This window comes from Sander vitreus, chromosome 24 (assembly GCF_031162955.1).
Source record: "Sander vitreus isolate 19-12246 chromosome 24, sanVit1, whole genome shotgun sequence".
In the NCBI taxonomy this organism is placed as follows: domain Eukaryota; kingdom Metazoa; phylum Chordata; class Actinopteri; order Perciformes; family Percidae; genus Sander; species Sander vitreus.
In genome coordinates, this window is record NC_135878.1 from 16,525,326 (window position 1) to 16,547,360 (window position 22,035).

General features: G+C 45.7%; 1 protein-coding gene across 3 annotated transcripts in view; it reads left to right on the top strand.

Moving 5' to 3' along the window:
- runx1 (RUNX family transcription factor 1) overlaps window positions 1-22,035 on the top strand; it is a 56,561-nt gene that overhangs the window by 3,553 nt on the left and 30,973 nt on the right. Inside the window, exon 2 of one of the 3 annotated variants that reach the window (XM_078243439.1) lies at window positions 21,552-21,678. The exons of 1 other annotated variant lie outside the window; for it this stretch is intronic. In XM_078243439.1, coding sequence (XP_078099565.1) covers window positions 21,591-21,678 — 88 coding nt within the window. In that variant the 5' untranslated portion in view covers window positions 21,552-21,590. Of the gene's footprint in view, window positions 1-21,551; window positions 21,679-22,035 lie in introns of those variants that run through there. One more of the 3 variants, XM_078243441.1, reaches the window with a different exon arrangement.

The following is a 22,035-nucleotide window of genomic DNA, read 5'->3' on the forward strand; positions in this document are numbered from 1 at the left end:
TAACTCAAGTGACACCTCTAAACAGAAGAAAGAGTAGTGATTGGGTTATTTAGATGTCTTCCTGAAAGAATTTGCGCTGAGCTTTATTAGTGTGTTTTAGTGTTTAAAGATTACAGCGTACGGAGGCAACACTATGAGAAACACCAAACTATCTGAGGAGAGTTTGACGTGTCACATGAGACCACAGGGAAACAATGCATGAACTATTTTTGTGTTGGATTAAAATTTGTCTGAACATGCTGCTTTACAAAAACATTTAAAAAGCCACTACCTTGGACCCAGTGTGCAGGGCTCTTTGCTAAACGTGTAAATGGTGCAATGTCACGTTAGGCCTCAGACTCACATGGAGAAACTCCCGTCTGTAAAGCAGTTGTTGGAGCGAAATGACTCGTTTCACTGTCAGTTTGATCCTTTTGGCCTGAAAAACATTTGGAAAATCTAGGCCGGTGTTTGTCAAAACGGATGTACACGTACACCCCTCGGGGTACTTTGGAGTACTGCAGAGGGTATCAGTCATGCATAATTCCTAAAATAATTATGGTATAATAATGAACATTTGAATAGAATTTCAGTGTTTTTCAGTTACAGTGTTGTAGTTTAAATCAGACACTAATCTGCCTCTTTATATAACCAGGCTCTTGCTCTGGTCTGGGGGTACTTTAATCTGCCTCTTTATATAACCAGGCTCTTGCTCTGGTCTGGGGGTACTTTAATCTGCCTCTTTATATAACCAGGCTCTTGCTCTGGTCTGGGGGTACTGAAACAATATTTCAAACATTGGTACATCAGTGAAACAAGTTTAAAACCCTTTCGTCTATCATGTCATCCACACTCAGGATAGAGCAGCCCTAAATACACACACACACACACACACACACACACACACACACACACACACACACACACACACACACATACACTCTCCTTAAAACCCCATGGGACCAATTATCACATTCGCCGTGCTCTGTTTGCCCCCCAATCCCTGACAGAGAGGCAGAGATATGTATATATATATATATATATATATATATATAGAGAGAGAGAGAGAGACTCAGAGTGTTTCTCTGAGTGTGAGTGTGTCTGAGAGAGAAAATGGTAAATAATACCTTGTAGTTTTTCTCATAAATATTGTGCCCACCTGACTACATCCAGCAGCACAGTTCTCCACAAAATATAAAATGGGAAAGGCAGACTGAATACGTAGGTTTAAAGTGTTCTCCCAAACGTCTCGCTGCGTAGCAGCCGAATGGTTTGGTTCTGCTTTGTGGAGCAGTTAATGTCCCGTTCGACTCACCACGGGAGGTCGTAAACTGTCACAAACTGCAGTACAAACCCAGATTGAGACGCAGATTGTGATTGTGCTGTACATGTTCAAAGAATGCTTCTAAAACCTGATTAACAGCGACCGATCGATCAGGGACACTTTAACTGGCAATACATTGAGTAGATTTAGTTGAGAATAGTTTAGTTCTGTTACTGAAGAATGATTCAGATGTTTGTTCATGAACTCCTGATGAACGTTCTTGTGCAGCTGTCAGACTCAACACATGCAGGTGTGACTCAGCGTTTCTCAATGTTTTACTGGAAGAATCCCCTCCTGCTGCTGAGTCATTGAAACGGAGGAATCTCCTTCACTTCTCTCTGTTTCTTCGGATGATGACACATCTTTCCGTCTCTAACGTTTAAATCTTTGGTGAACTAACACCCTTCCGACGGTTTGGTTAAGGTTAGGTAGTTCAGCGGACAGCTGCCTTGTTTGAGGAGGGTTAGGGTGATTCACTGAGCTTCCAGAAGTTTCTCACACTGAGCAGACAGAAACATCTTTTCCTCCTTCGTTTCAACACTTTCCCACCACCCCTCCCTCCATCATTTTTCACTCCCTCAGAAAACACCTCCAGACTGCACCAACACTTTCTGTTGTTCATATGGAAACAGACACCTTTTATAATCCAGCCATAAAGTATTTGCTATATTACATTTCCATGATTAGAAATGAGCTGGATGGAGACAGAAATCTTATTTTACCAGCCCCTTTCTCAGATGAGACAACACACAGTTTTACAGAAAAAAAGAGCGAGGGAGGAGACCGAGAAATATAAAATAAAAGTAAAAATAATAATAAAAATAAAATATCTTCTTCATCCGCTTATCCGGGGTCGGGTCGCAGGGGTAGCAGCTCCAGCAGGGGACCCCAAACTTCCCTTTCCCGGGCCACATTAACCAGCTCCGACTGGGGGATCCCGAGGCGTTCCCAGGCCAGGTTAGAGATATAATCCCTCCACCTAGTCCTGGGTCTCCCCCGAGGCCTCCTCCCAGCTGGTCGTGCCTGGAACACCTCCCTAGGGAGGCGCCCAGGGGGCATCCTTACCAGATGCCCGAACCACCTCAACTGGCTCCTTTCGACGCAAAGGAGCAGTGGCTCTACTCCGAGCTCCTCACGGATAACTGAGCTTCTCACACTATCTCTAAGGGAGACGCCAGCTACCCTCCTGAGGAAACCCATTTCGGCCGCTTGTACCCTGGATCTTGTTCTTTCGGTCATGACCCAGCCTTCATGACCATAGGTGAGGGTAGGAACAAAAACTGACCGATAGATTGAGAGCTTTGCCTTCTGGCTCAGCTCTCTTTTCGTCACAACGGTGCGATAAATTGAATGTAATACCGCACCTGCTGTGCCGATTCTCCGACCAATCTCCCGCTCCATTGTCCCCTCACTCGCGAACAAGACCCCAAGGTACTTGAACTCCTTCACTTGGGGTAAGGACTCATTCCCTACCTGGAGAAGGCACTCCATCGGTTTCCTGCTGAGAACCATGGCCTCCGATTTAGAGGTGCTGATCCTCATCCCAGCCGCTTCACACTCGGCTGCGAACCGATCCAGTGAGTGCTGAAGGTCACAGGCCGATGATGCCATCAGGACCACATCATCTGCAAAAAGCAGCGATGAGATCCCCAGCCCACCAAACTGCAACCCCTCTCCACCCCGACTACGCCTCGATATCCTGTCCATAAATACTACAAACAGGATTGGTGACAAAGCGTAGCCCTGGCGGAGGCCAACTCACCTGAAACGAGTCCGACTTACTGCCGAGAACCCGACACAGCTCTCGCTTTGGTCGTACAGAGATTGGATGGCCCTGAGAAGGGACCCCTCACCCCGTACTCCCGCAGCACCTCCCACAGTATCTCCCGGGCACCCGGTCATACGCCTTCTCCAGATCCACAAAACACATGTAGACTGGTTGGGCATACTCCCAGGCTCCCTCCAGGATCCTTGCGAGAGTAAAGATCTGGTCCGTTGTTCCACGACCAGGACGGAATCCGCATTGTTCCTCTTCAACCTGAGATTCGACTATCGACCGAACCCTCCTTTCCAGCACCTTGAGTAGACTTTACCGGGGAGGCTGAGAAGTGTGATACCCCTGTAATTGGCACACACCCTCTGGTCCCCCTTTTAAAAAAGGGGGAACCACCACCCCGGTCTGCCACTCCTTAGGCACCGTCCCCAGACTTCCACGCAATGTTGAAGAGGCGTGTCAACCAAGACAACCCCTCCACACCCAGAGCTTTAAGCATTTCTGGACGGATCTCATCAATTCCTGGGGCTTTGCCACTGTGGAGTTGTTTAACTACCTCAGCAACCTCCACCAGGGAAATTGATGCCAATCCCCCTCATCCTCCAGCTCTGCCTCTACCATAGAGGGCGTATTAGTCGGATTTAGGAGTTCCTCAAAGTGCTCCTTCCACCGCCTCTATTACCTCCTCAGTTGAGGTCAACAGCGTCCCATCCTTACTGTACACAGCTTGATGGTTCCCCGCTTCCCTCCTGAGGTGGCGAACGGTTTTCCAGAAGCACCTTGGTGCCGACCGAAAGTCCTTCTCCATGTCTTCTCCGAACTTCTCCCACACACGCTGCTTTGCCTCTTTCACGGCAGAGGCTGCAGCCCTTCGGGCCCTTCGGTACCTTGCAACTGCCTCCGGAGTCGCCTGGGATAACATATCCCGGAAAGACTCCTTCTTCAGTCGGACGGCTTCCCTGACCACCGGTGTCCACCACGGTGTTCGTGGGTTACCGCCCCTTGAGGCACCTAAGACCCTAAGACCACAGCTCCTCACCGCAGCTTCAGCAATGGAAACTTTGAACATTGTCCACTCGGGTTCAATGCCCCCCAGCCTCCACAGGGATGCACGAAAAGCTCCGCCGGAGGTGTGAGTTGAAAGTCTGTCGGACAGGGGCCTCCTCCAGACGTTCCCAATTTACCCGCACTACCCGCTTGGGCTTACCAGGTCTGTCCAGAGTCTTCCCCCACCCCTGACCCAACTCACCACCAGATGGTGATCGGTTGACAGCTCCGCCCCTCTCTTCACCCGAGTGTCCAAAACATATGGCCTCAGATCAGATGAAACGATTATAAAATCGATCATTGACCTTTGGCCTAGGGTGCTCTGGGTACCAAGTACACTTATGAGCATCCCTATAGCTCGAACATGGTGTTCGTTATAGACAATCCATGACTAGCACAGAAGTCCAACAACAAACAACCACTCTGGTTTAGATCAGGGAGGCCGTTCCTCCCAATCACGCCTCCATGTGTCTCCATCATTACCCACGTGCGCGTTGAAGTCCCCCCCAGCAGAACTATGGAGTCCCCAACTGGAGCCCCATGCAGGACTCCACTCAAGGTCTCCAAGAAGGCCGAATACTCTGAACTCTTGTTTGGTGCATATGCACAAACAACAGTCAGAGTTTTCCCCCCACAACCCGCAGGCGTAGGGAGGCGACCCTCTCGTCCCACCGGGTTAAACTCCAACGTAGCGGCGCCAGCCGGGGGCTTGTGAGTATCCCCACACCCGCCCGGCGCCTCACACCCTGGGCAACTCCGGAGAAGAAAAGAGTCCAACCCCTATCCAGGAGTATGGTTCCAGAACCAAGACTGTGCGTAGAGGTAAGCCCCACCAGATCTAACCGGTAGCGCTCCACCTCCCGCACAAGTTCCGGCTCCTTCCCCCACAGAGAGGTGACATTCCACGTCCCCAGAGCCAGCCTCTGCTGCCCGGGTCTGGTCCGTCGAGGCCCCTGACCTTCACTGCCACCCATGTGGCAGCGCACCCGACCCCAGCGGTTCCTCCCACAGGTGGTGGGCCCATGGGATGGAGGGATGACCGCCACGTAGCTTTTTCGGGCTGTGCCCGACCGGGCTCCGTGGCAAACCCGGCCACCAGACGCTCGCTGACGAGCCCTCCATCTGGGCCTGGCTCCAGACGGGGGCCCCGGGCTTCCTCCGGGCAGGGTCACTTCATCCCTTCCTCGATTTTTCATAGGATTTTTTGAACCATTCTTTGTCTGGCCCCTCACCTGAGACCACTTTGCCTTGGGAGACCCTACCAGGAGCACACAGCTCCAGACAACACAGCCCTCAGGTTCATAGGGACACACAAACCTCTCCACCACGATAAGGTGATGGTTCCCGGAGAAATAAAATATAAAAGAATAAAAGTCCAATGACAGAATAAGGGCATTTTCATACCTGTAGTTTGTTTGCTTCGGTCTGAATCAGTTGATGAGTTAGTAAACTTGGAGCGGTTTCCCCTATGGTTTGGTTTGGATTCACACCTGGGAAAATCCAGGCAGACCAAAATGCATCATTACAAATCACGCAAGAGCGTTCCCTCCTCTTATTGGTCGGATGTGTCTGGGGAGCGGGAGCAAGAAAGTAAAAACAGGAAGAAGGTCCTGTGTTCTGGACTAGTGCGTATTTCTTCCATCTCATGGTCAAACCAGCTCATTTTAGACATTGTTAGCGAGCAACGTTCCTACTTCTGCCCTGGTCACCGAGACTTTGCCGGTGTCTGTCTCCAACTTTAACGGCAGCAGGTTTGACCATAGAGATGCGAGTGGCGGACTGCTGTCTGTTTCAGAGAGAAACATTGAAGCTGCTACAGTTTGACTGCTGTCTGTTTCAGAGAGAAACATTGAAGCTGCTACAGTTTGACTGCTGTCTGTTTCAGAGAGAGAAACATTGAAGCTGTTACAGTTTGACTGCTGTCTTTTTCAGAGAGAGAAACATTGAAGCTGCTACAGTTTGACTGCTGTCTGTTTCAGAGAGAGAAACATTGAAGCTGTTACAGTTTGACTGCTGTCTGTTTCAGAGAGAAACATTGAAGCTGCTACAGTTTGACTGCTGTCCGTTTCAGAGAGAAACATTGAAGCTGCTACAGTTTGACTGCTGTCTGTTTCAGAGAGAGAAACATTGAAGCTGCTACAGTTTGCTACTCTGCCACATCGTAGATTGCCAAGCTACCTGACTACAGGAGTACACAGTTAGTGTGGTTTGAGGTCGGATCACATTCTCACCACAAACAAACCGCTCCAGAGTTGGATTGAAAGCGTACCGAGACCACCTGATCCAGCAGGTCTTGGTACGCTTGTTTGGTCGCTTTTGGTCGCGAGTTTGATGCTGCGCTCTCACAGCTGCCCAAACAAGTGGGGACCAACTCTAGTGTGATTAAAAACAACTAAACGAGGCAGGTTTGAAAGAGTGTCGGACCAAGGAACATAACGATAGATTGTCGGTCAGTTAACAGTTAATTTTGCAGAGAAAAGAGAGAGAGAAGAAAGTTTCATTGAATGTCTGTTTCCATCCAGCATTCCTAATGCGATGCTTCATAATGCACATAAACTGATGCTAAAAGAACAGAGCGTGTTGCTATGAATCAGAGTCTGGCCATCAGACTGGTTCAGTCCAGAGAGGAAGGGTCAGCCGCTGGACGCCGTCCAGACTTTACTTTGTTCACTTTGTTGATACATTCAAAGGCCACTTCAACTGTTGTATTGTAGCAGATGGTAGGAACACACACAGCGACATGCACACACATACACACGCACACACGCACACACGCACACAGGCTCACATAGACACACACACACACACAGGCACACACAGACACACACACACACACACACACACACACACACACACACACACACACACAACACACACACACACAGATGTGAGCAGGGTGTAGACATGATGTGGTTTGATGTCGTGGGAGCTCTATGGGGAGTATAACCCTAAACCCTAACAGCTATTTTGTACATATTTGTTTCTGTATTTATTGTTTATTTCATATTAATGTTTAATATGTTTGTTTGTTTATGTATGCACCAATCACCATAGTTATAAAATGGATAGACAGTCAAATCATCGTAGCAGAATGGTCAGAGTGGCACATAGCATTGTAAAGATCTAGCGGCCTAAGGTTAGGCTCAGCATATACTTCCGTCTAAACCGATTTGTGGAAAGTCGCGGACTCACTAGTGAGGTGTGCAGCAACAACGGAGTAGTCAGCAAGTGATGATTTGTGTGCACTAACATAGCTCCGTGGCCTGCCTTGTCAGTTCAAAACGTCAGCTGATTGAGCGGTGCGCCCTGTGTCGGGTTCTATCTTTTGTTTCTTGCTGTCAGTCCAGGTAGTTGACATTTATTTTGTGCTTCATATTGTTCAGTTGTGACCATCCTTCCTGTGTTCCTCTTAATGTCAGCTGATTGGCCCCCTGCGTCGGCATCTCACCCTGGTGTGACCCAGGAAGCTGCAGCTGGAGGGTCAGGGTTGGAGGGTTGGGGTTAGGCCATGTTGTGTCTGGGAGGGGTCAGAGGTCAGCGGCGTCCTGCTGAGCTCTCCCAGGACATCATCTGTTCCCAGCCCAGTCCTCATCTACCCTCCCTGTCCCCGAACACATCAGCATCCAAAACCCAGAGTGCCTGAGAGTCCATTTAGACCTGCGCAAACTTTAACTTTGCTCTGATTTCTACACAAAGTGCAAAGAAGTACAACAGCAATCACACGTCACGAGGAAAAATGCTAAAAAGCAGAAACCTAAACCTGCTGAGGAGGGGTAACAGCTGTCCTGGCATTGTGTGTGTGTATGTGTGTGTGTGTGTGTGTGTGTGTGTATGTCGGTGCAGGTGTTTGGGTATAAGGAGGCGTGGATTTGAGGGTCAAGTTACCTCTGATTACAGATCCTGAAACCAGCAGGTGGTGAAAGTTTGATCCCACTCTAAAGCCGTCTTCAGATATAAATTCCCGTCATAGTTTTTGTAGCCGATTGATGTTGGGAGAGTTACAGTTTTTTCATTGCTTTGGTACTATGAGCGCAAGTAGGTGGTAAAACCTCACAATGTATCTGTATAAAAAGCAGCGCACTGCTGATGTTATATTTCAAATAAAATCTGCAATGGACTCCACTTCTCTCCTCAACTAACCATCAACACACACACACACAACACACACACACACACACACACAAAGCCACAGTGGCAGATTAATAGAAGATCCCTCTCTTCTATGACACTGAATGTTGTGGAGTCTCCGAACGAAACGACAAAAAGAAAAACGAAACTAGAGAGAGAGAGGACAAAACAAAATGTAGCAAAATGTAACTTTAAACTGGAGCGGTGGTGCTGTCTTTTCATCACCACATATTTAATGACACTGCTGCTGATTGGCTAACATCTCTGACACGCCCACCAAACATCTAAATGCTCCTTCCACACCGTTCAGAGGAAACCTGTCGTTCAACACGAAAACCGCTGCACACTGGTGTGAGATCGAACGAGCCCTGTCCATCTCCTGAATGCCCCGCCCATATCCACACCTGTCTGTCTCCTCACCTGTCTGTCTGCACACCTGTCTCCATATTCCTCATCAGTCCTGCAGATATCTAACAGCCCTTTCTGTTCAGCCCATCCCAGTTGTTTAAGTGTCTGTTATGTGAAAGTTTACCTGTACGGTCTGTCTGCCCAACTGAACTGGCCTGTTAGATATTTGTTATCACTGAATTCCTCGCGCTGCCTCCTCTGTCTGCGTTTGTCCTTTACTGATACTATTCATGTGTGAGGAATGAAGACAGCTGAAAGCTCAGACCCCTGTTGGGAAAAAGGACTTTGAATTGGTTTCAGTAGATGTCATCCAGTTTGTGTTTAAAGTTACTTTTTCATTTGTTAAAATAGGTTTTCATTTATGTTGCGCGTGTGTGTGTGTGTGTGTGTGTGTGTGTGTGTGTGTGTGTGTGTGTGTATGAATGTTCTGTTCATACACACATTAAAAAAGAGCGGAGAGGATAATATCATGGCATCCAACGATATCTTTGATGAGTCAGCTCTCATACGAGGTGAGTCTAGTTTTCTGGTAACTCCTCCTGAATCCTAGCAGAGCATGGCAACGTGTGCTCCGTTAGATTTCACACAGTCCATTAATTAATATAAACACGGGCCAATAAAGTAGCACGACAACAAGACAACACAACCCCCATATGGAAACTTCATCTTTGCTTTCTTGGTCATGAAAATAAAAATAATATAATGCAAATTGAAAATGTTTCATGTTACTTCATAACCATTTCTTTACGAACACGTCAGATGAGTCTGATACCAAAAATAGCAACTCATTTTATAAAATGAAGATATTGTGACTGAAATTGTAATAGTGTCTGTTAATCCTGTTTCTTGATTCATAAGTATTCTCCAGGAGCTGTTCTTCTTTCCTCCATCCTTCCGTTCCCGCTCCATATATCAGTTTTCTTCCATATATCTCAGATGTTTTGGCTGAAAGTTGTTTTTGGCGTTTCCATCTTCCATGTGTTGAATTTAAAGCATTGCACTGTTCATATATCAAACTGTTCTGTAATTTACGCCTGTGGTGACGTCTGAACGCATCGTGTTGCGTTCAGTGTCAACATTGTTGGCGTCTGGCTGCCATAACGTCACAAACGTCTGGTTATCTGGAGGCTGCACCTGCTGTGTGTGTGTGTGTGTGCGTGTGTGTGTGTGTTATCAGCAGACTGCATGGTGTAACAGAGGAAGCTGAACAGGTCTGCTTAAGGCTGATTTTAAAGATGCTGAGCCTCACTCAGACACAGCGGTAACCCTAGCGTCTGAGCGTTCTCACATTCGGAACTTATCAGCAAAGTGTCAAAGCAGCGAAACAAGCCACTCACAGAGAGAGGCAGAGAGTCACATATCACACCCAATGATCCAGCAAACACTTTTCTCATTGATTGTCTTCTGGAGCCATTCATTGTTTAGGATATGTCAGAACAAAGTGAGACACAACCGTCGGAAGTTCCCAAGGTGACGCTGCCAAAATGTCAAAAATATTTTATTTACAATAACAGGAAAAAAGATATAAATAATATTGATTATTCCTACAGAATCTCAAGAGTTCAAATATAGTAAAAGGTTTGATGGGAGTTCATGTCCTGAAGAACTTAAGGAGAAAACACAAGACTATCACCCAGGAAACAGGTGTTCATGTCCTGAAGAAGTTAAGGAGAAAACACAAGACTTTCACCCAGGAAACAGGTGTTCATGTCCTGAAGAATTTGAGGAGAAAACACAAGACTTTCACCCAGGAAACAGGTGTTCATGTCCTGAAGAAGTTAAGGAGAAAACACAAGACTTTCACCCAGGAAACAGGTGTTCATGTCCTGGAGAAGTCAAGGTGAAAACACAAGACTTTCTCCCAGGAAACAGGTGTTCATGTCCTGGAGAAGTTGGGAGAAAACACAGACTTTCACCCAGGAAACAGGTGTTCATGTCCTGGAGAAGTTGGGAGAAAACACAGACTTTCACCCAGGAAACAGGTGTTCATGTCCTGGAGACGTTAAGGAGAAAACACAAGACTTTCACCCAGGAAATAGGTGTTCATGTCCTGAAGAAGTTAAGGAGAAAACACAAGACTTTCACCCAGGAAACAGGTGTTCATGTCCTGAAGAAGTTAAGGAGAAAACACAAGACTTTCACCCAGGAAACAGGTGTTCATGTCCTGAAGAATTTGAGGAGAAAACACAAGACTTTCACCCAGGAAACAGGTGTTCATGTCCTGAAGAAGTTAAGGAGAAAACACAAGACTTTCACCAGGAAACAGGTGTTCATGTCCTGGAGAAGTCAAGGTGAAAACACAAGACTTTCACCCAGGAAACAGGTGTTCATGTCCTGGAGAAGTCAAGGTGAAAACACAAGACTTTCTCCCAGGAAACAGGTGTTCATGTCCTGGAGAAGTTGGGAGAAAACACAGACTTTCACCCAGGAAACAGGTGTTCATGTCCTGGAGACGTTAAGGAGAAAACACAAGACTTTCACCCAGGAAACAGGTGTTCATGTCCCTGAGGGCCGCCGTTATAATCCAAACAATCATCTTTTTTTCTAATCTTAACTAGTGGTTTTAGTGTCTAAACTGTCGGCAGCGTAATTGTCACATGACCCCGGTTTCCGTTATTTCGTAGGATGTCATACTAATTGTTGTGCATGAGTTTTCATACGATATCATATGAAACCATTGCTACAGTAACTGCAGTATCAGTGTTGGTGGGTGCAAAGTTACAAGGAAATAAAAACTGTGTGAGCTGCAACCTATCTAACAGAGGCTGTGTGTGTGTGTGTGTGTGTGTGTGTGTGTGTGTGTGTGTGTGTGTGTGTGTGTGTGTGTGTGTGTGTGTGTGTGTGTGTGTGTGTGTGTGTTATAACAGACAGAGGAGATAGTGAGGAAAAGAAGGAAGCGTGTGGCAGAGCGACCGTTAGCAAGACAAGGCCTTGCATTCATCGCACATACACACACACACACACACACACACACACACACACACACACCACAGACAAGTGAGTCTTACCAAAAGCCACAAAAACCCAGCAGAGTTTTACAATAAATAACCACAAGCTGGGCTCACTTGAGTGTGTGTGTGTGTGTGTGTGTGTGTGTGTGTGTGTGTGTGTGTGTGTGTGTGTGTGTGTGTGTGTGTGTGTGTGTGTATTGGCTACATGAAAAGAAAAAGGAAAAAAACAATAGCAGAGGGAGAGAAAGGCCAGTAAGGAGGAGCAAAAACTAAATTATTTTTAGTGTAATTTAGTCTGAATATTTTGTGCACAGGAAGCACACAGAAAAAATAGACGGATAAAGGGTCAAAAGCGATGAAAAATGCCCCAAAATGTCACAAAATGCACCAAAACGGTGAAAAAGGCAGCAAAAAGCTGTTCTTTGCTCTGATTGGTTGTATTTCTTATTGGGTCCAGAGCCAGACGCAGTTTGGTATTATGGTCTGCCCCGTTGATAACGCCCCTTGGAAATGTAAAATGTACTGAGAGGTTTCAGACTAATAAGCATGTTGTAATTACTCTGGTGATGCCAGGCTCCTGAAATACATTCACTTCATTAGAAATTAATGTAAACTCATCCAACCTGCTCTGAAATGAAATGCTTTAGTCATTTGATTCCCGAGACAGAAATGTTTTCCAGCATGCTGCTGATGTTGGGTAGTCAGTGAGATCAGAATGGAAGAAGGCATAGAGTGGATGAAAGAGAGGAAGGAAGGACTAATGAGAAATAAGTTGTGTTGCTTACCAGAAACTCTCCTCCTTCCATCACTTTACAACTATTTCTCCACACGGCAGGGTCTGTTTCCAGTCTGAAACATCTTGTTCTACCTTTACTGTGTTCAGGGTTAGAACATATTCTCACATCTTTTTACATCTGTGCTCCTTTTTTCTGTAGTTTTAAGAGATCAGAAACCAAGCTGTGATTTAATGCATGCCTTGAATTTGAATTTGCTCTTTTCTAAATGTTTTTTGACAGATTATCTAACTACACACTCTCTCTCTGTCTCTCTCTCTCTCTCTCTCTCTCTCACTCTCTCTCTCTCTCTCTCTCTCTCTCTCTCTCTCTCTCTCTCTCTCTCTCTCTCTCTCTCTCTCTCTCTCTCTGTCTCTCTCTCTCTCTCTCTCTCTCTCTCTCTCTCTCTCTCTCTCTCTCTCTCTCTCTCTCTCTCTCTCTCTCTCTCTCTGTCTGTCTGTCTCTCTCTCTCTCTCTCTCTCTCTCTCTCTCTCTCTCTCTCTCTCTCTCTCTCTCTCTCTCTCTCTCCTTTTGGTCATTTGTCCAGCTGTGATCTCTGGCTCTTATTTTGAAGCCTGGGAATAAAGACAGAATGCCTTCTATGGATCCATCTTCTCTCCTATTCCACATACACACACACACACACACACACAGAGACAGAAACACACGCGCACCCATGCACACACACAGTCACACACAGCATGTGGCAATCTGGCCACACATCACACGGCTGCTCCGCTGTTTGATCGCTGAAAGAAATGTCCTCACTCAGCTGGAGGTTTTATCATGGATTCCCTCATCACACACTTTGTTTTGTGACGGAGTCAATTTCATTTGTTCCAATGCAAGACCAACAAATTAACGGGTTAAAATGTGACGGTGATGGAATGATGCTGATAGTCTTGAATGAAACATTCAGCAATTCCTCTTGAGATATTATATTATCAGCAAACCCAATCTGTGGATTTATTTTACAGTTTTGAGTGTTGACCCAGAATGAAAATCTGTGGTGCGGACAGCACGCATTGCAGGGCTTTCCTTACCATTATAAGGTAACCTTACCCAAACCCTAACCCTTCCTCTCCTCTGTTTCATCTTTCTCATTAATATCAGCCAGTTCTGCATAGCATCTGCACTGCTGATCTGACTCAAACACACCAAGATTTCTTTGGGTTCCATTCCAGCTCTTCTCTTCTGTCATCTGGACCTCAGATAACACTGTTTACTGAGATTCAGCAAGAAAGGGGAACCACCAGCGAGGCCACAGACCCATATTTAATGGTAAAGCTGAATCATATCACTGTGTGCACCCAATCCAAGCTCAGCACCCTGTACAGTAACTTCGGTCAATGCCAAGACCACGCCGAGTCAGTGGTTGGGTTTAGGTTGGCAGATGGTTACGGAGGTAAACCTTGACATCTCGTTTTTTTCTTGCCCTTTCACAATAAACTTTGACGACTATATGTTTTAAGAAATGTCGTCACCCGTCTCTATTTTCAGTCGCCCTCTTTGCTTCGCTACACTTCTCCGCTGACTCTAACATCCTCCGATGTTTCCAGAAACCGCCAACAGCGAACAGCCATCTGACGATCAATGAAGCCTGTGATCATCCCGAGCTTTTTCACTGTTCCCAAGTTGTTTTTTTCCAAACCGCACTGGTTTCCCTTCAGCCTTAATGGGCAAAATAGCGGGTGCGTGTCTATGAAGTCTGGTGGGACAGTCGTCCCTTCGGTCCTGTGGTTAACGAAGAAGTCATGCAAAGAGTCGCCTCACCCTTTTCTCACTCTGCCTCACCCCCTTAGTTCCTGCCATCCCCATTTGTCCCCACATTGTGGTTAACAAGTGAATGCAAAGTGTTGCCTTTAACCCATTAGCACCTTTTTTTCCTCTATTTTAAATTCCGCCCAGCGACTAAGCCTTCTGATTTATTCATTGGCTCGTTTGGGACTCTGTGTGTCCCTGTGTGGTTGAGTTTAAGGTGTCTGATTGGCTGATTCGGCTGGGTCCTTCCACTGTGATGACCCGTTTTATGTTTCCAGAATCTGTGAGGTTACTTAGCATGCAAACGCACACACACACACACACACACACACACACACACACACACACACACACACAAAGTACCCAAAGCCTGAGGGTGTGAATGGCTAATTAGTTGATTGTAAGTGTCATTCTCAAACTGTCAGAAATGATTGAGGCCGTGGAAAACAGTCATTGATTTTAGTGACTTGTGTTCTCTGACCATGATAAACCTGGACCGTAAACACACTGTTAAACCAAAGATAGTTAGCAGTTGTAAAGTAAGAATCTATCTGGAATTAGACAAGTATAGCTTTACATTTAATTCTGTGAGCACAGTTCACTTCTCAGGTTTGTTTTTGTACCATCGCTGGGGGTATGGCGGGGGGGAAGATGTGGGGGGGAAGATGTGGGTGGGTACCGCGGGGGGGAGGCAAGATGTGGAAAGCTACAGCGGGTACGGTGGGGGGCAGCAGGAGGGGAGGGAAGATGTGGAAGGGTACAGCGGGGTACGGCGGGGTTTGGCGGGAGGTATGGCAGGGGGTACGACGGGGTACAGCGGGGGGAGGGAAGATGTGGAAGGGTATGGCGGGTCACATAAACCTTGGTTTGGACATTAGTCATGTTGCAGGTTCAACATCTGTTCAAGACAACTGCTTTCACAGTTCCTGTGTTCTTTCTCTCAGAGTCCTGGCATCTTGTTCCTCTCTCTGTTGGCTTCTCTGTTAGCAGAAGTAACGGTATATGTATTGTGCCTGTGACAAGTCTGCGGTAGGCTTTATGAAAACTTTCATCAGTCCAAATAACCTGCATTTGAAAAAGTTCAAATAGAAGTTCAACACGGAGAGAAAACAGTATTCAGGAGTTAATTTATCTCTGAGAACTTCAAACACGCAATGGACAGAACCAGAAACCTTTCTGATCAGTTGTGACCTCCACGTTCACTGTGTGTGTGTGTGTGTGTGTGTGTGTGTGTGTGTGTGTGTGTGTGTGTGTAAAAAATGTTTTCGCTCTAATGCACCTGCTCAGCCATTCAAACTGCACTAAACACAGCCTGGGGCACTTCTATCTTCCTCTCTATCTATTTATCTCTCTCTCTCCCTCTATCTGTCTGTCTCTCTCTCTCTGTCTCTCTTTCTTTCACTGTCTGTCTGTCTGTCTGTCTGTCTGTCTGTCTGCCTGTATGTCTGTCTGTCTGTCTGTCTGTCTGTCTGACTGTCTCAGAAACGGTGTCAATTTGCTCCGTCTATTACCATTCCCGACATTTCTATGTTGAAAGAGTGAACATTTTACTTGACTGTATGCATGATTGAATATGTATGCTCTCTCTCTTTCACTTTCTCTCACCGTCTCTCTCTCTCTCTCTCTCTCTCTCTCGCTCCTTCATTTCTTTCCTCTCTCCTTCATTTCTTATGTCAGAAAATCAATTTTTAGTTTAGCAAGAATAAGCCCTCTTCTCTGATCGCAGAGGCCGGTTGAATAATTCAATACACACAAACACAGACAAAGGAATAACACACACTTTGCACATTAAAAGTATTTTAATGAAAGATGATACGAAGAAAAAGTGACGTTATTGTTGGCGTTTGGTGTAAAAACACATCAGCATGCATTGTTATTCTCCCTGAAACAATGGGTCACAATCATTATGGTAGAAAAAAACATCTATGACTTAGGATCTGTATCTATGGTGTAGGGTCTGTATCTACGGCGTGGGCTCTGTATCTACGGTGTAGGGTCCGTATCTAAGGTGTAGGGTCCATATTTATGGCATAGGGTCCGTATCTACGGCGTAGGGACTGTATGTACAGTGTATGGTCTGTATCTATGCCGTAGGGTCTGTATCTACGGCGTAGGGTCTGTATGTAGAGCGTAGGGTCCGTTTCTATGATGTAGGGTCTTTATGTACCGTGTAGGGACCATTTCTATGATGTAGGGTCTTTATGTATGGTGTAGGGACCGTTTCTATGATGTAGGGTCTTTATGTACCGCGTAGGGACCATTTTTATGATGTAGGGTCTTTATGTTCAGCGTAGGGACGGTTTCTATGATGTAGGGTCTTTATGTATGGTGTAGGGACCGTTTCTATGATGTAGGGTCTTTATGTACCGCGTAGGGACCATTTTTATGATGTAGGGTCTTTATGTTCAGCGTAGGGACGGTTTCTATGATGTAGGGTCTTTATGTATGGTGTAGGGACCGTTTCTATGATGTAGGGTCTTTATGTACCGCGTAGGGACCGTTTCTACAATATATGGTCTGTATGTCCCGCTTAAGGACCGTTTCTATGGTGTAGGGTCTGTATGTACCGCGTAGGGTCCGTTTCTATGAAGTAGGGTCTTTATGTACAGCGTAGGGTCCGTGTCTATGATGTAGGGTCTTTATGTACAGCGTAGGGACCGTTTCTATGATGTAGGGTCTGTATGTACAGCGTGGGGCCCGTTTCTACAATGTAGGGTCTGTATGTACAGCGTAGGGACCGTTTCTATAGTGTAGGGTCTTTATGTACAGCGTAGGGACCGGTTCTACAATTTATGGTCTGTATGTTCCACGTAGGGACCGTTTCTATGGTTTAGGGTCTTTATGTACTGCGTAGGGACCGATTCTATGATGTAGGGTCTGTATGTACCATGTAGGGACCTTTTCTACAATATATGGTCTGTATGTTCCGCGTAGGGACCGTTTCTATGGTGTAGGGTCTGTATGTACCACGTAGGGTCTGTTTCTATAATGTAGGGTCTGTATGTACCGCGTAGGGACCTTTTCTACAATATATGGTCTGTATGTCCCGCGTAGGGACCGTTTCTATGGTGTAGGGTCTGTATGTACCACGTAGGGTCTGTTTCTATGAAGAAGGGTCTTTATGTCCCGCGTAGGGACCGTTTCTATGGTGTAGGGTCTTTATGTACAGCGTAGGGACCGGTTCTACAATTTATGGTCTGTATGTCCCGCGTAGGGACAGTTTCTATGGTTTAGGGTCTTTATGTACCGTGTAGGGACCATTTTTATGATGTAGGGTCTTTATGTTCAGCGTAGGGACTGTTTCTATGATGTAGGGTCTTTATGTATGGCGTAGGGACCGTTTCTATGGTGTAGGGTATTTATTAGCCGCGTAGGGTCAGTTTCTATGATATATGGTCTGTATGTACCGCGTAGGGACCGTTTCTATGATGTAGGGTCTTTATGTTCAGCGTAGGGACTGTTTCTATGAAGAAGGGTCTTTATGTCCCGTGTAGGGACCGTTTCTATGGTGTAGGGTATTTATTAGCCGCGTAGGGTCAGTTTCTATGATGTAGGGTCTGTATGTACCATGTAGGGTCCGTTTTTATGATGTAGGGTCTTTTTGTACGCTGTAGGGTCCGTGTCTATGGTGTAGGGTCTGTATGTACATTGTAGGGTCAGTTTCTATGATGTCGGGTCTTTATGTTCAGCGTAGGGACTGTTTCTATGGTGTAGGGTATTTATTAGCCGCGTAGGGTCCGTTTCTACAATGTAGGGTCTGTATGTACAGCGTGGGGTCTGTTTCTACAATGTAGGGTCTGTATGTACAGCGTAGGGACCGTTTCTACAATGTAGGGTCTTTATGTACCGCGTAGGGACCGTTTCTACAATGTAGGGTCTGTATGTACAGCGTGGGGTCCGTTTCTACAATGTAGGGTCTGTATGTACAGCATAGGCTCCGTGTCTATTATGTAGGGTCTTTATGTACCGCGTAGGGTCCGTTTCTATGGTGTAGGGTCTGTATGTACAGCGTAGGGTCCGTTTCTATGGTGTAGGGTCTGTATGTACACCGTAGGGTCCGTTTCTATGGTGTAGGGTCTGTATCTACACTGCAACGCAGGATCATAAATCAGCCTATAATGTAAAAAAGATTCTAAGTTATCAATTTTGACCTTTGCTGAACTTTGGTGACCATCAACCTTTCACTTCTTCCTCCATCTGCCGCTGGTTAGAAGAAACTCTGAGAGCTTTACGACGGCAGCCATAAAGCTCTGCCGCACTGTGCCGTAAAGTCATCCAGCAGCCTACTGTAAGTGGCTCCATGCAGTAAAACATTTAAACATGTAGGACATTTAAACATGTGGCTGAGCTATTGTACGAAGGAGACATGTAGTCAAAAACTTGAACCTTTATCAGAAGAAATACACAAACCAAACCAGCCTCCTTTCATTGAAACCTTAAATTTGAATTTGACTTTGTGTGTGTGTGTGTGTGTGTGTGTGTGTGTGTGTGTGTGTGTGTGTGTGTCATTTGGTCTTGCTGCTAACTGATATGTCAGGAAATCAATTAATTACTTTTAAGCGGCAGTTAACTGCATCCGCACAATACACCCCATGAATTATAGACGAGGTGTGTGTGTGTGTGTGTGTGTTAACTAAATACAGTTGCTAACTCCGTCTCTGATCAATTGATGAGAGTGCTTCGATACAAATCTACTAAGCTCACTGAAGTGTCTGATCTGACTCATCCCATCTGATTTCTATCGGTTTTCCAGTGTGTGTGTGTGTGTGTGTGTGTGTGTGTGTGTGTGTGTGTGTGTGTGAGTGTGTGTGTGTGTGTGTGTGTGTGTGGTATTGATTCTTGCCATGCCCTGTCATTGGCCTCAGGGTGGCCTCAACTCAGGAGGCGACAGGGACAGACAGCCACTGGCAGAGAGAGAGAGAGACAGAGAGACAGAGAGCGAGAGAGACGGACAGAAAGAGACAGAGAGAGAGAGAAAGACAGATAGAGACAGAAGGTGAAACGGACTCTCTATAAACTCAGAGACATGACACATGCAATATAATATCTATAATTATGAAGTGACGGTTGCATGATGCACATTACGGTGCAACCTGGACACATTGTCGTTGATTGGCCTGGGTTATCAGGTGTGTAAAACACCCTTACCCGGGTGACCCAGTTAGCTTACTTCACTGCTCGTCACCTGTGTTAATTTAGAGCCAATTGGAAGCCTTTTCGGCCGCTTGGAAGATGTTGTTGATGGCTCTTTGTCTCTGCAGTCCACAGATCCCTAAGAGTCCCAGGATGATGTAGAGATGGCCCCAAGAAGCCCCTGCAGCGGTTTACAGCTGGCCTTCCACCCCTGCCTCCCCCTACTGTGCTAACACAGCTGGATATTTTACCCTCTCTTCCTTTCTAAACCTTAAGCCGCCTATACATGAAAGGTGGCAAAACCGCACTGCGCCGGCCGTTATATTGATTTCCTATGTGGAGAGCATCGCGCAACACTCGGAATTGCCGCTGCACTCAAAGTTCAAATTGTTTTAACTTTTAGTTGCCGCTGACCTTTCAAGGTACAACCATTGGCAAAAACTATCTATCTATCTATCTATCTATCTATCTATCTATCTATCTATCTATCTATCTATCTATCCATCCATCCATCCATCCATCCGTCCATCCATTCATTCATTCACTTTGAATTGTTAACTCCGGTAACGCTACTTGTTTGGTTCCCTGGGACATCCAGACCATGTTTGGTGTTAGTTTGGTAGCTGTCACGGTGTCGGGGAACATCAGCTGTCTTCCTACATCAACCAGGACCGGCCAGTCTCAAATCTGTTGAGAGCAGTGACAGTTGATGAGGAAAAGAAATTACACTTTTTAGAGAGGAACCATTCGATCACTCAAGATCCAAAGAACCGACACATTGGTCTTGTTAGGAACTGGATGTTTAAGACAGGAAAAGTAAACCCCGAGAACACAGAGTGTCCTTACTTTATGAAGCAGGGCATTGAAAAGCAATCATCTCTGCTGTACCAGAGCATGAGTACGTCCACACACACACACACACACACACACACACACACACAGTTTTGTGGTGATGTCATCAGCCGGAGGTCTCTGGGATAGACTGCGGTGGCCCGCTGTATTCCGGTGTGTGTTAGTGTGTCACAGTGGTCACCTCGAGGTTTTGGGTCTGTATTTAGCCAACAGAGACCAATGGTTCTGTTAACTTTAAGGCTACATCTACACTGCTATGATTTGCGTTAAAGACGAATATCTTTTTTATCTTTTTTACGTCTCGTTTACATCTCGCACCCACTCTACTGCGATGTTTCCGAGCCCCTAAAACGGAGACATTTGGAAACACTGCCGCCCCTGTTTTGTTTTCTTGTCACAGACGTAATTACGTTGAAGTATTGTGTCTAGATCTTAAATAATTTTAAGAAAGTCTTAATTTCCCTACGTCCATGTAACGCTACATCTCATGCTCATTGAAATGCTCCTGCTGCGCTATACACAGTTTTTATTCTGTGGTTTTTTGCCAGTCCAAATGACTACAAATGAGACCAACCAAAAACTTATATTTCAGCCAATCAGCTTTCGTGTTATTGCTGCAAGTCTCTATCAGATTGTACCATAGACAAAAAATGATTTTATTCTTTAGGTATGTGGAAGTGCAAGTTTAACGAGATTTGTTTTGAAAAACTGAATTTAGGGCAAAAATCCAATTGCTTTCAACGTATTTGAAGCCTACTGCTTCTTATGCGAGTGAGAAAGCAGTTAAACAGGGAGCGTTGGGTGTTCGGGCGCTGGAGTCCCAAGGCAGAAAGTGAGAAACATCTAACTGCTGTGAATGGTCTCCAGCAAACAACAGCCATCAGCCGGTCTGCCGAGTAAAACGTCTTAAATTTGACATGGTGAAACCTGCAGAAACCCTGGGGAGGAAATGATTTGAGAAGCTAAATGAAATTATCAGCGTTAAAGAGCCCGAGGGCAGAGTGGAGTGGTGTCCCCTGTGGCTACGCTTTAGAGAAGGAAGGAATGATTTCAGCTTCACTGGCTCCTCTCCTCCGTCTCCCTTGCTTCTTTCTGTTTTTTACTAATACGTAGGGTGAGATAAAGGAGGGGGAAGGGGGTGATGAGAGCTATAAAAGCAGTTCTTGCAGCTCGTCTTTGCCTAACGAGTTTTCTGACTCTCTTTCTCGCTGACTTCAAATTTTGGACTTTGGACTTAAACAAAAAGTGAAAAAACAACCTTACTATATTTTTGTTTTCTCCTTCTCATTTACCTTTTCTAGTTCCTCCCATCTCCCTCATTGTCTTGTTATTTTCTCCCTTTTCTCTCCCCTCTGAGTGTTGAAAAGTTTCCTCTTTGGATTGTTATTTTGTCGCTTGATACCCTCTCCCCCATCGCAAAGTTGCCCCTGTGTGGCTGTTTCTGCCCCCAGGATTGAAGCATGAACGCTGGGGCATTCTCGGGCTCAGGCCCCCTGTCCTGGGCCATGTACCTGATGAGGAAGGGCCGGACGGGCGGCGCACTCTTTGGTAAAGATTATTCTTTTTATCATCATCATCATCATCATGGCAGTTTGTCTCATGTTGAACTCAATGTTTTTGTGATTTATTCCACATTTTGTGTAGAAAACATTTCCTTCAAAATGAGTCATCCTCACATGTGTTGTGTTCTGGTTTCAGAACAATGAAGACAGTTGGAGAACAGTTAGATATAAAACAGGACATAAAGACAAAAACACTGAGAAAAGTGACAGAAAAAGCAGGAAAGGTGACAAAAATGTCAAAAAAGGAACAAAAGTATAGACAAATGAATAGAAAAAATAGAAAAATTGACAAAAACTTAAAATAAATTGACGCAAACACAAAAAAAATTGACAAACGTAAAGA